Source organism: Oryctolagus cuniculus, chromosome 5 (genome assembly GCF_051225735.1).
Source record: "Oryctolagus cuniculus isolate XC-2025 breed Fujian yellow rabbit chromosome 5, ASM5122573v1, whole genome shotgun sequence".
Classification (NCBI taxonomy): Eukaryota; Metazoa; Chordata; class Mammalia; order Lagomorpha; family Leporidae; genus Oryctolagus; species Oryctolagus cuniculus.
Genome location: NC_142871.1, coordinates 135081962 through 135095918, shown reverse-complemented (window position 1 = coordinate 135095918; position 13957 = coordinate 135081962). Strand labels below are relative to the sequence as shown.

The window sequence follows — 13957 nt, the reverse complement described above, 5'->3', positions numbered from 1 at the left end:
CTCTGCACCCCCTTGGGTCTCCTCCACCAGGCCCTGCATGATGGCCTGGCCCGGCAGTGGACCTGGGGGTGTGTCTTCACCTCAACAGGCACGTCAGCATAGCCCCCGACTCACTGGCTCAGGTGAGCCCTCGGAGCACCTCCTATGAGCCGGCCAAACGCCAGTCTCCTCTCTCCCATGGGAGCTGGCTACCTGGCAGGTGCGCAATCAACCTGGCAGCAGAGACCCAAGGGGGAGCAGGGCGGCACCCCTTCCCCTCCTGTCACGTAGAGGCAGCAGCCCTAGAGCAAGCACCCAAGGCAGACGGCGGTGGGAAAGCAGAGGACGCGAGCGCCACACCTCACCCTGATGCAGCGCTGACAGGCCCCCAGCTCTCGCCTCCCCGTTTGCTGCCTCCAGGAAAGGATTTCTGGCCTCCGTGTATCAGCAAAGGGTGGGGACAGCCAGGGAGTTCAGTGGGGAAGGGGGCGGGGGTCCCGGGACAGCCTCACCTCACTCCAGAGCCTACACCCTGCCAGCCTCAGCTGCCACTCCGTGGGCTGGAAAAGCCATTTCTTTGTCACGGGGGTGGAAGACAGCTAAAGAAGTGAGTGGCTGGGGGGTTGTATTTTGTAATCAATCATTCATTCAACCATCACTTGTTGAGCAAGCACTGTGTGCCAGGGGCTGCACTAGAAGCTGGGTGATGCCGCAGAGAACAAGACAGGCAAAAGGCTCTGCCTGGGGCCAGCGCTGTGGCATAGTGGGTGAAGACATCGCCTGCAGTGCCGGCATCCCATATGGCTGCCGGTTCGAGTCCCTGCTGCTCCACTTCCGATCCAGCTCTCTGCTATGGCCTGGGAAAGCAGTAGAAGATGGCCCAAGTCCTTGAGCCCCTGCACCCACATGGGAGACCCAGAAGAAGCTCCTGGATCCTGGCTTCATATTGGCCCAGCTCTGCTTGTTGCGGCCACTTGGGGAGTGAACCAGCGGATGGAAGACCTCTCTCTATCTCTCTCTCTTTCTCTCTCTCTGCCCCTACCTCTGCCTCTCTGTAACTCTGCCTTTCAAATAAATAAATAAATAAATCTTAAAAAAAAAAAAAGAGCTCTGCCCATGTGGACCATAAGGAGAAAGAACAGAGCAGAGCCAGGGAGTGGGGAGTGGGGGTGAGAAAGGGCTGTTTCAGACAGCGTGACCGGGGAGTGGGCCTTCAGCCAAGTATAAAGCCTATAGGAGACAGTGGTGATGGCTCAAGGGACTGGGCTCCTGCTACCCACATGGGAGACCTGGGTTGTTATGAGCTCCTTGGCTCCAGCCCCGGCTGTTACAGTATTTGCTGAGTGAACCAGTAGACGGGAAATAGCACACTCTCTCTCTAATAAATAGAAACTAACAGGCTGGCCAGAGAGAGGCCTCGCTGCAGAGGGGACACCTAAATGCACTGAGGATGGAGGCCACGTGGGCACCCCCCAGTGAGAAAAGCCAGTGCAAAGGCCCTGAGACGGGCTCGTGGGTAGCACACGGAGGACCGCGAGGAGGCTGGTGTGGTTCAAGCAGAGGGGGAAGAGGGGAGTGGAAAGGGTTGAGGGCAGAGAGGCGAGGGGGAGCAGCAGAAAGGGGAGGCATTTCTGGATCCTGGGGGAGAGGGGTGTCCTGGGCCAACACCCCCTCGCTGGCTCCCCAGAAGCAGCAGCAGTGCAGGCCCTCTGGGTGACACAGCTCCTTCCAGCTGGCCAAGCCCTGCCCCCATTCAGAGCAGCGCAGCAGGCAGGTGCGCCCTGTGCAGCCGGGGAAGACAGGCCCAGAGTGTCACTCATCCCGGCTGGACGAGGGGCCGCCTCCCGCTGCCGGAACCCAGGGTCTCCTTCCCGGGGCCGGGTCAGTGCCGGCGGCAGGGCTGTGCTGACAGAGGCATCTGAATGCGAGTCTGCCGCTCAGCCCGGAGCCGGAGCTGCAGCCGCATCTCCGGAATATCAATGGGCGTCCTCCAGGGACCAGGCCTGAGCCTCCCTAGCGCCCTCTGCCTGGCTCACAGAGGTCATCTGGCTCTCCCTCCCCATCCCGGGGCAGGGGCCGGTTTGTCCCCCAGAGAGGACCATAGCCAGAGTCGCAGGTGACCCCACAGGAGAGGCCCCAGCCAGAAGCTGACCCATGTTCTTCCTGCCGCACGTACCACAGGTGGTGCAGCTCAGTGGCTGGGAGACATCTGCTGGATACGGAGCCTCCGCCAGCTGCCAGGTGTGTGGCCTCAGGGCGGTTAGTGAGCCTCTGTGTGGCCTCAGGGCAAGGGAGCTGACGAGTCAGTGCAGGGGAAGCACAGACAGGGCGGCCGGGGATGAGGGCCAACCCTTGATGCGCCCACGTGGCCTGAGGCCGGCGCCCGAGCCTTGGTTTTCCTCTTCTGTGCAGTGGGGGCACTGCTGCAGGCTGACGACAGGCCCCGTGGATTCCGAAAGACTGTGGGCTGGCGAAGAGGATGCTCCAGACCCCAACCCCCGAGAGTGCCCAGGACACGGGGTGGGAGGCAGCAGCGGGCACCGCCACATGGGTGCCGCCCCCCGCCTCCTGCCCTCCCACCTGGGGTGACTCACTGGCCTTATCTCCAGAGCCCAGGCCGGGCCTGCTCTGCATGTCTAATCCCAGCCCGGCTCCGCGGCCGCTGCAGGGGCAAACTCCGCCTCGGCCTCGGCAGGGAGTCGGCGTGAGCACGTGCATATGATGTGGTTACCCACACCCCCGCCTCGCCCAGGCACACACACACACACACACACACACATCCACAAGCACACAGGCCCAGACACACTGCAGGGTGCCCAGACACCCCTACGGGGGCAGGCCTGCCAGCCCCGTGTCCAGAAATGCAGCCCTCCCCGCGTGCACCTGTGCTGCCCTGGCCGCCCCCCGGAAGACACCGTGCCTGCCTGTAAGAAGCAGGCTGGCCTGGGCTCCTGCGGTCCGTCCCTCGCCCCCGCCATGCACGCACACGTGGCCTCAGCCAGGTCTCGCCAGGTCAGCCCCGGGAGTGGCCGGGCACCAGGACAGCTGGGACCCAGGCAGCAGACCTGAATGCTGACCCTCCAGCATGCACCCCGCGTGCCCACCTCCGGGTGCCAGGAGCCTGTTTCATTCTGACAACAGGGAGCCCAGAGGGGTTCAGTGCCTTTCCTAGGAGTGGCCCAGACAGAGCCTGACCTCTTAGCCACACGCAGCCACTCCTGGGACCTCACTGTGGGACGCTAAGCCAGCCAGCACACCTCTCTGAGCCCCGGTTCTTCAGCTGCAGAACAGAGACGAAATGCCGGGCCCCACAGAGCTGTCATCAGGCCTGTAACAGCCGAGGGGATGCCTGGGACAGGCAGGGCTCAGTCAAGAGCCACAGGACTGCCCAGAGCACGAATGAGTCCGGGGGGGGGGGGGGGCCACGTGCTAAGTGGGGCAGGGCTTCCTCTAGCTCAGTGCCAATGGCCGGGCAGCGCCTGGGAGCCCCCCACCTGGAGGACAGAGCCAGGTTCCCCTCCCAGCTCCTCCACATCCTGTTTATTGGCAAAGTACCCCGGCCTGCCTCAGTTTCCCCATCTACCAAGCCGTCAGAATGATGCTCTTCCGAGGGTCAGCACACAGTAGGCACCCAGGCCTAACTCTCGCAACTCCGGTGCACACCCCACCCCGGCCGGCCGAGCGCCCGCCCCTCCCCTCCCTGGCACTCCTCCGAGCCGCTCACCGATGATTTATACTTCAGAGGACGAATCAATACAATATACGGCCAAAGACATCTTTAATCTTTCACAGGGATTAGGCTACAAGCTACAGCGGCCTCTTTCTACAGCCGCTCAATTCTGATTTCAATTTGGCCAGCTGCAGCACGGCTTTCTCTCCCCTTTTCTTTTCCTGGGCCTGAGGACAGACCTCCAAATCAAATCTCATTTAGGGGAGGGGGCGAGGCGGCCTTGTTGCCCAGATCCGGGGGCGGCCCAGCCAGGCCCAGGGGCTGCCGCAGCTGGCACAGGTGGCCGCGGAGGACCAGGGACCCTGGCACAGTGGCCACTTCTCTTGCTTTTCTAGATCGCGAGGTCCTTTTGTAAAACCCCGAGTAAACTTTATTTTTTCCAACTCCCCAACATCTGACTGAGTTCTGGATAACATGCACAGTGACTCGCACGGACCCCACCGGGCCCGCTGCCCTCCCACCCTTCAGGCCCGTGTGTGTGAGTGTGCATGTGTGTGTGTGTGTGTGTGTGCATGCGCCCCAGCACTGGCACAGGAGCTGGGGAGGAGAGGGAGGAGACAGAAACAGAGACGGCTGAGATACCCAGGCTCCAGCGCCTGCTCCACCTCTGACGTGCGAGCCGGGGACCTGTGCCCAGTTCTCCACGGCCTCTCTGTGCCTCGACTTCCTCTCCAGGGGCAGGGGGTCATCCGGGACAGCAGGTGCTGGGCATCTTGGGAGGGCGCTGTGGGGCCTCAGGGTAAGGGCCCAAGGCCAGGACCCTGACTTCCAACCCCAAGTCCTATAGCAATCGTGCCTGACACAGTAAAGGCAGCGGCCTGCATTGGGGAGCGCTGAGCAGCGGAGGAGCCAGTGGGGGCAGTGCAGGGGGAGGTGCACGGGAGGAAAGGCCGCGCGGGCAGCCAGAGGGAGAGCGACCCTGGCTCCTGGCTCTGGCGCTGTCACCCGGGGTCCCAGCGTGCCCGCCAGCCCTCCCAGAGGTGCGAGCGGCGCCCTGCTCACCCCCGCCTGCCGGCTGCTGGGGCTACGGCCGTCAGTCAGCTCTGCCCCACTTCCCGCTGCCGCCGCCACCCCCTCCACCGGGCTGTTGGCACCGGAGCAGCTTCAGCTGCACAATTAAAGGGGCTTAGCCAAGATTTACGGCAGGATTATGCCTGCAGGGTGCTACCGGTGCCGGCTTCTGGACACGCCGCGGTCCTTAGGAAAGCAATTACAGCTCTGGGGCCACGCGGGTGTAAACCTACAGGCGCCACCCCCAGGGTCGAGGGCGCCTGCAGAGCCATTAGGGAGAGGCGGGAGGGGGCGGGGCACCACCCTGTGCCCTGCAGCTTCCCCGAGGTGCGCCCCTGGGCCCGCTACAGCCCAGGGGGAGTGCCCCCTCCACAGCCCAAGCACATTGCCCCTCAGCCCCACCTTCCCCTCGGACCCAGCCAGGGACCACCAGGGCCCTGCAGGCCCTGCTGTCTCACAGCCGCCACCGCTGGGGACACCTAAGCTTGGCACTGGACGTCTGAGGTCGTGCCAGGGCTTAGTGGGGAAGGTGGTACCGTGCATGCAGAGTTCCTGCCCCTCCTCCACCCACCAGGGTCCGCCCCTCCACCTCTCGCCCCTCCCCAGGCAGCTCAGTCTTAGGGACTCCGCGTTCCCCATCCCGAGAACCTGTCCAGCAGATGGCTTGCCTCCTGGGCCCGTGACAGCCGCTAAGCAAGGCCCCCCACGACCACTTCCCTTCCTCTGCCTACAAGGACATCAGCTGTCCTCTGGCCCTTACCCACTAGAACGGGGAAGGTCCCCGGGCCCTCGTCTGCACGCCGTCTACCAGCCCACACATCCCCCGCCCACAGGAGTCACCCAGCGTGTGGCGAGGCCATGGCCAAACCCCAGTGCTCCGGGAAGAGACAGGGGCCCATGAGCGGCCGCCCCGGGCAGCAGGGCCCGCAGCTCTGGGCCCCGCTCAGCCGAGCGAGCCTGCGGCTGGGCACCAGACTCACCGTCCTCGCGGGACTTCTGGATGAAGGCTTCCACGCCGCTCTCGCCATAGCTGCCCTCAGAGGCCAGCGTGGACACGTAGTTCCACTTGAGGGCGCGGACGATGTCCACCATGGCCTGGGCCTGGTACGTGTCCGAGGGCACCACGCGGGAGAAGAAGTCGTAGCGGCTGTTGTCGCTCAGGTCGGGGGCTGTGGAGGCGTAGCTGATCTGGGGGATCTGGGGGCGAGAGGGGTGCTGATGGGGGGCTGGCGCCCCTACACACCAACCTCCCGCTCCCGCCATCCTCACAGTCCGCCCCTCCCCTGGGCTCTGCCTCCTCCCGCCCTGGGTCAGAACCCGTGGTGTGGGCAGGACAGGCCCCAGCCCCACCCGACAGAGGAGGAGACTGAGGCGGGGCCCTCCTGGGTCCCGTCTATCCCCACGGGGCGAGGCTGGCATCAGGGGAGAAAGGGCCGGCTGGACAGACAGCACCCAACCTCCTCCTCCTCCAGGAAGTCTCCCAGCCAAACCGGCCTTGCAGGGCCCTGCGACACGGAGACACCCCCAACCACACACACACTACATGCACGCATGCACACACGTGCACACGTGTGCACACATACCAGGAGCTACGGGGTGCCTTCACCCGGAAGGGCCCGGCCCAGGAGTCTGGGGGCCAAGGTGGGGATGCAGAGTCCATCCCCAGGCAGCCCCTTTGCCACCACCCAGCAGACCCCCCGGGCCCCGCAGGGGGCAGCGCAGGAAGCTGCAGGTGGGGTATCCTCCAACAAGTTCCCTGTCTCTACAGCCAGTGTCCCAGGGCCAGAAAGGAAGGGTCCCATGCCCAGCTCTCTCCAGTTACACCGCTGTCACTGTCATTGTCATTGTCATGGGGACAAACAAGGAACAGGCTCCCCAAGGCCCCAACCCAGAGTGCAGGCAGGGCAGGGAGGGCAGGGGGCTGTCCTGGGGGGCCTCGTCTGTGTCCCAACGGGTGACTGTGACAACCTGGCCAGGTGGGGCTGTGAAGTCTCTGCAGCCTGGCGCAGAGGGAGGGGACACTCGATTTACATTCTCCTCGGAGCGCTCCTCTCCCAGCCGCAGCAGCAGAAGGGCAGGGAGGCAGCCGTCCCCGCCCCAACGCCAGCTGCTCCTCTCTGCCTCCTCCTTCCATCGCCCAACACAGAGCACCTGCTGTGCACCTGCTGTGCACCTCCATACCGCTCCAGGCGCTGGAACACCGCACTCACGTCCCACCACCCAGGGCAAGAGCCGGTAGACCCCACAGCACCTGCCCAGCCCTGCCTGGCCCAGGTGGCCTGCACGGGGTCCATCTGTCTGTCCGCTTCCTCCCCTCTGCCCCAGGGCCCACGACCTCGTCTCCCCACATTTAAATCCTCCCTACATATCAAGGCCCGGCTCAAATGTCCTCTCCTCCAGGCAGCCCTCCCTGAGCCCTTGGCCCCCAGAGTCAGCTCGGCCTCCCACGGCACCAAGCTCAGGCATATAGTGCCGGCTGCTACAATTCCACAGGCCACAGACAGACACACAGAGGTGAACCAGACTCACGCCACCCCGGACAGCAGCCAACACTCTATATCCCAGCAATGCCACCTGGGGAGGGGCAGGTGGTGAGATCCTGAGTGACACCCAGTGTGTTGGCAGCTGACACCCCGCGGTGTCTCCAGCTTACATAATGGGTGAGCGACCGGGGCTGGGGTGTGTGTGTGTGTGTGTATGAGTAGATCTCCCTCTCTCTCCTTTCTTTCTCTCCACCCCCCTTTCTCTCCCTCTTCTCCCTCTCCCTCCCTCTTCCCATGACCCATGGCAAACGACAAAAGCTGCTTCCTTCTAGGCTTGGGCAGCAGAGGAGATGGCACTAGGCACAGCTGCCTGTGTGTGTGTGTATGTGCGCGCGCGCACGCGTGCTGGAGTGTGCCCTGAGCGCATCCATCCACTGCACACCACAGCCTGCCAGGGATGTTCTCAGCTCTGGGACCGGCTGACCCGACACCTGCCCCCGAGGGGCTCGAGGAAACAAGCCATGGGATGGAGATGAGGAGCCAGGAGAAGGAGAGGACGCAGGAGGCCCAGGAGGGAGCCCCAGGGGCACGAGAGGGCAAGCATTTCAGCAGAGGGAGCGGCACACGCCAAGGGCCGCCGACACGAGTGTGGATGCCCGTGTGAGCGCTGTGTGGGCAACTGTGCACGTGCTCGCACATGCTCAGAGCCTGGATCTGCCCTCAGGCCGAGCCCACCTGGCCAGCAGGCGTGCGGGTGGCGTGCCAGATGCCCACAGCTGGCTGCGGGTCACCCGCCCCCAGACCTGCAGAATCCAAGGGCCCCGACGAGCAGCTGCCCAGCATCGAGAGAGGAAAGGGCAGGCAAGGGCTGAGGGATCTGCCCGGCGTCTCAGAGGCCCCCAACGCACCCACAGCCTCCGCTCAGAGGAGTGCCGGGGGGCAGTGAGGGGTGCAACCCTGACCCCCAGAAGGCCAGCCTGCCCCGCGCCCAGTGCCCAGCCATCGCAACTGTCCCCAGCACGGTAACCCCAGGGAGCTTTACCGTGGAAAGCACTGGCCCGCCCTCCTCCTCCTCCTTCGTGCCAGGCACAGCATGGGGTCCCCCAAGGGCCCTGGAGCCAGCCTGCCCAGGGCTGCACGCACTGCCTGGCCCTTCAGCTGAGCAGCCTGGGACAAGTAAGTGACTTCGCTATCAAGTAACCATGGTAACAACAGAGCGGCCGCATGGATCAAGGTGCACGGGGGGGGGGGGCAGGTGTCCTAGAGAGGGAGGTAGCACCTGGGCCACAGCGCCCATTTTGCAGATGAGGAAACCGAGGCTCTAAGAAGTCAACGTGCCCCCTAAGCATCCTGGTCAGGAGACGCCAGAAGCCAGGTGCTGGCCGAGTTGCCCAGCCCCCTGAGCTCGTCCTCCATCCGGCCCTGGGCCCTGCCTGCCCTCCCTGCTGACTCAGTCCTTTCTGTCCCACCCCCAGGTCAGACCAGGCAGCCACAGACTGAGGCTGGCACCCTGCAGCCACCTCCGGCCGCCAGCCCGGCCTGGGCCAATGCAGACAGTTCTCAGGATCCCACCTGCCCAGAGGCATACGGCGTCTCACCCAGGACGCCGGGGACCCCGCACGCACAGGCGGGCACAGGCTCCCAGGACAACTGCCGGCTCCCTGCCCTCCGGAGCCCGAGCCCAGCTCCCAGCATCAGCTGCTTCCTTCACAGATAAAAGGCAGCAATGCTTTCAGGCTCAGAGCAAGCGCAGAGCGGGAGAGGGCGACCTGCACCGACCCTGCCGGCACCGGCCCGCCCCGCACACCCCTCCCCAGCCAGCCTTCATTGCAGACACCCAGGGCCCTGGAGGAGCAAGAGGGGCCACACTCAGGGCAGCCACTGCCCTCCCCGCAGCCTTCCCCAAGCTCGGCAGGACTGGGGCAGGTGCACATCCCATGAGGGCCGGCACACCGCATCCTGGTAAGCAGGGAGCAGCGTGCGGTGGCCAGGGCTGGGATCGCAGACACAAACACCCTCAGGAGCCAGAGCTACGGCCCTGAGGACAGCAGGTGTGGGGGGGGGGGCAGCCCAGGGCCACGGGGCTGACAAGGGGACGGAGCTGGGGACGGAGCTGGGGCCAGGCTGGGCTGCCCAGGGAAGTGCGACCCGGGGTCTACCAGGGAGCGCAGAGAGATTCCATATGGGGGGACAGGAGGTCGGGTGAGGAGTTTGTAGGGGCAAGCCCAGCAGCCTGCCACAAACCAGCCTCCCTACTCTGCCCTGCTTACACACAGCAGCCATGCCCGTGTGCCCTGGGCCGGCCAGCCTACGGCCCCATGCAGTCAGTCTGTGGGGCCCCCGCGTGGCCCAGCCCAGCCTCTGCCTTCTTCCTGGGAGCCGAGCTGGCTAGGGTGGCAGCCCCAGGGTGGTCGGCCTGCCCTGCTGTGTCCCCTTCTCTGTCCTGTCACACGGCCCCCTCCTCTTACACAGGGGGCCTGGTGTTCCCACTGTGACCAGGAGTGCATGTCGCAGGGTGCAAGCAGCAAACACCATCCCAAAGGACAGGGAAGTCTGCACACAGGCCCGTGTGGTCCCCTGGGCTCAGACGCTCCTGGGGCAGCAGCCTCTCACCCCCAGGGGACTCTGTCCTGTCACTCAGCAGTCCACGCACTCAGCTGTTGCCTGGGAATCCATCCCAGCCTTTGTGCGACTGTGGCACTGGGTGAACACGCTGGAGACAAACCCCTGCCTTTGTGGAAGTGGGAACAGAAACAAGCATAAGCAAACAACCCGCCCACGACGCCGGCATCCCCGTGAGCACCAGTTCTTATTCCGGCTGCTCTGCTCCCAATCAGCCCCCTGCTAGTGCACCTGACAAAGCAGCAGAGCATGGCCCCAGTGCTTGGGCACCTGCACCCACACGGGAGGCTCGCACGGAGTTGCAGTCCCCTGGCTTCAGCCTGCCCCAGCCCTGGGGAGTGAACCAGCAGATCAGAGCTCTCTCTCTCTCTAAATCTGCCTTTCAAATAAGTAAGTAAATCTTTTTCAGAGGAGGGAGGGGGCTGGTGTTATGGCACAGAGAGGTAAGAACATACACACATGGGGCCAGCGCTGTGGCATAGCAGGTAAAGCCACCGCCTGTAGTGCGGGCATCCCATATGGGCCCTGGTTTGAGTCCCGGCTGCTCTACTTCCGATCCAGCTCTCTGCTATCACCTGGGAAAGCAGTGGAAGATGCCCAAGTCCTTGGGCCCCTGCACCCTCATAGGAGACCTGGAGGAAGCTCCTGGCTCCTGGCTTTGGATCGGCACAGCTTCGACCCTTGCGGCCAATTGGGGAGTGAACCAGCAGATGGAAGACTTTCCTCTCTCTCTCTCTCTCCCTCCCTCCCTCCCTCTCTTTCTCTGCCTCTCCTTCTCTCTGTGTGTAACTGTGACTTTCAAATAAATAAATAAATATTTAGAAAAAAAAAAAAAAGAACACACATACGTGGCTAACTGTGGTGCTCTGCCTCCCTGGCTACCGGTAAAATCTCCGCTCCGCAGGCCCTTGGGGGTTGGGTGGGCCACCTGAGATGCTCTGGCCAATGGGCTTCGGGCAGAAAATGCCCATCACTTCCGAGACCCTCTGCCTTAGTGACTGCCTCGGCCCAGCCAGCCCGGGCCCCTGAGGAGGGAGGGGCAGGGCTCTCAGCCACACTGGCGAAGGCCACGGTCACACTCCTCCAGGCCTCAGTCTGCAGCGCCCCCTCCCATGCCAACAGCAAGCAGACTTCCGTCCTAGCTCCGGGTCAGCCAGAATGATTCTTACTCATCTCCACCAAGCGCCTGGGCAGGTCAGGTGCACACCCATCACAAGCCAGTTTGGAATGAGCTAGAGTGAATGTGCACGCGCGCACACACACACACACACACCATAAAAGCTAACACTGAGAGCTGACTATGGACCAAGAACTGTCCTAAGCGGCTTGCACACCTCTGCACCTTCAGTCTTACAATAATCCTGGGAAACTGGCCCATGTTTCTGAAATGGAGGCACAGAGAGGCTAAGTCACTTCCTGTGGTCACACAGCAGAGCCAGAATTTGACCTCCAGTGGCAAGGGGCTGCCCACCCCACCCCCACGGGGCAGGAGCCTGGGCAGCAGCGGGGCGAGGAGTTGGTCTCCCCCCACGCTCACTCCTGGTGGTCACACTACAGCGGGGGCTGAAGCGGCCCATCTGTCTCCACCACCAAGGGGCGGGCAGAGGTGGGGGCCAGGGCCCCTGAGGGTTGTATAAATGGCCCTACTTTGAGCAACAGCTAATTTCTAAACATAATTATTAATTTCATGCTTATCATATGCAAACCTCTATCTCCCAGACGAGATGGAATTGATTTAATTAGACATTCCATCGTCAGGCCTTTGGATGCAAGCTTTTAATTAGGAGCCCCAACCCCACGCCAGGCTGCTGGAGCAGGGGGTGGGCTCACGGCCCCCGACTTCTCTCCCCAAGGCCCCCGGCACAGCTGGGGTGTACAGCCCTTCACCTGCCGGCGTCTCCCAGGGCCCAGGTCAGGGCCTCACTTTCTCTTGCCATCACATAGCAAAACAGCCTGCACCCAGAAAGACTGGGGCATTTCGGGTGGGTGGATCCCAACTTCCGGCAAAATGCACAGACTAGCCCTGTTGGGGGAGCCCCTGCTGGGCGCTAATGCAATGCCCTTCCCAGCACAGCCCTGACCAGTTCTGCTGCAACGACCAGCACTGGACCCTGTCACACACAGACCTCATCTCTCCCCATGCCCATGCCGGTATCACTGACGGCTCCAGGCACACCACCTTGCCACACCTGGAATGCACCAGGCACGCTGCCTCGGGGACTTGGCACTGGCTGTCCCCACTCCCTGCCCACAAAGGCATGTGGACAGCTGCCCCCCAACCTTCCCCTTCCAGGCTCGGCTCAGAGGGGCCTTCTAAGGCACCACGGCCCCCTGGCCCACCTGCCCTCACTTTAACTGTGCCCCTACTGCTCGCCTTGGAGCACGCCCCAGCTCTGCCTTGCTTCCTTCTCAGCTCAGGGCCCCCGGGTGTGTGCTGTGCCCAGTAAGCGCTGGGGCCCTCCCGTGCCTCTGCACGGCCGCTGTGCGACAAACCCCGAGCAGCCACAGCCCTCACACCGGGGAGGAAACGGAAGCTCAGTGCCTCCGGCCTGGCCAAGGCCACACAGCCGCTGGGCAGCGGGTTCTGACTCCCTGGGCGGGGGAGACAGGGCCTCACTGCAGTGATGGGAGGTGGTCCGAGCCCCGCCACCTCTGTGCCCTCCGGGGGCCTGCTGCATCTGGTGCCCCCAGCAAGGCTGCGCCTTCAGGGGTTGCCCCGGGCCGCCGCCAACCCCTGCCTAGCCCGCCCGCCTTTTACACGACCAGCAGGAAACGTGCGTGCATTTCCAGGCCTGATCTGAATCATGTTTTCCTGGAGAGAACCAGACAGATGCAGGCACCAGGCCTTTGAGCAAATATTCCCCCGGAAGGCTCTTCACTCACTCCCTTGTGGCGCCCTTTTGAACACACTGTTCTCCTGGGCGCCCGGGGACAAAGCAGCCCGCCCGCCCCCCACCCCTGGAAGGCAGGGAGTGAGCAGCAGGGGGGCCACCAGAGGTTGGGGGGTCCGAAGCGCAGGAGGCACCGAGCAGGGGGCAGGTAAGGGTTCCCGGGGAGCCACCACAGGGCCCAGGCTGAGTGACCCTGGCCAAGCCGCCTCCCTTGCGAGCCTCATCTGCTCATCTGACAGCTGGGAGCCACCTAGGCTGTGTCAAGCTCACTGCCAGGGTCACCCAGGAGAAGGGACGACGGTACAGAAGCTTGGGGGATGAGGGCGGGTGTTAGCTGCCATTCCCAGGTTGCTATTGTGAGCTCTGGCCCCAGCCGTCGCCAGCACAAACTCTCACCCGCTGGGTTTCACCACGGCCTGAGCCCCTCGCTTTCAAATAAGCCACTGCGTTCCGAGGGAAGGAACTTGCCCAGGGTCATTCTGCGCTGGGCTCGGCCGTCCACTCAGCCTGTCTGAGGGCAGAGCCAAGCCTTGTCTGTGCTTGCAGTACCCAGGGGCCAAGCTGACGGCGGGACTGGGCTGGGCCGGTGGAGGCTGCCCAGGTGCCGGCTGTGATGCCCACGGGACAGGTGGCCACCATGGATGAGCTCCCAACTCTGTGCTCCGTCCGTGCTCCCCAGGGATCATCCCATTCACTTCTCACCGGAGAACCCCGGGAAGCAAACACGATTTATCAGCTTCACCAAGAGGATCTGGAGACAGGACCACACAGCACGATCTGGACCCAAGTCTGCCTGGCGCAGCACCTGTGAGCTCATCCGCTATTCGTGGCCAACCTCCCGCCCCCTGCCCTCCTGTCCTGCACCTGGGAAGCAGCCGATCCTTGCTCCAGGCCTCTCCCACCACACCCCCTGGGCATCTCTGAACCCGGGCTTCTGCACCTGTTCCATGTGCTGCACTCACGGGAAAGGACTGAAGGAGGAGCCCCACTGAGCGGCGCACAGGGCCCGGAGGGTGTCCTGTTGCCCACTTGGCAGGCACTGAGCCCGCCCTGGGGCTGTAGCCAGGCTGAGGGAGAGTTAGCCACGCTGTCTGCCCAGCGCTCTCCCCGGCCAAGTTAATGTGCTGCGCCGTGTGTGATATATTGCGCTGTATTAATATAATATGATATAATGGGATGTATTAACATTATTGAACACATGAGCCGATAAAAGTCACATCATCATCACTCCGCAGAATTTA

General features: G+C 63.4%; 1 protein-coding gene across 3 annotated transcripts in view; it reads right to left on the bottom strand.

The window, feature by feature from the left end:
* GRM4 (glutamate metabotropic receptor 4) overlaps positions 1-13957 on the bottom strand; it is a 96513-nt gene that overhangs the window by 47384 nt on the left and 35172 nt on the right. For 2 of the 3 annotated variants that reach the window (XM_089333265.1, XM_002714597.6), the window contains exon 3: positions 5701-5917. The exons of the other annotated variant lie outside the window; for it this stretch is intronic. In XM_089333265.1, coding sequence (XP_089189391.1) covers positions 5701-5917 — 217 coding nt within the window. The remainder of the gene's footprint in view (positions 1-5700; positions 5918-13957) is intronic. 3 annotated transcript variants of the gene reach the window in all.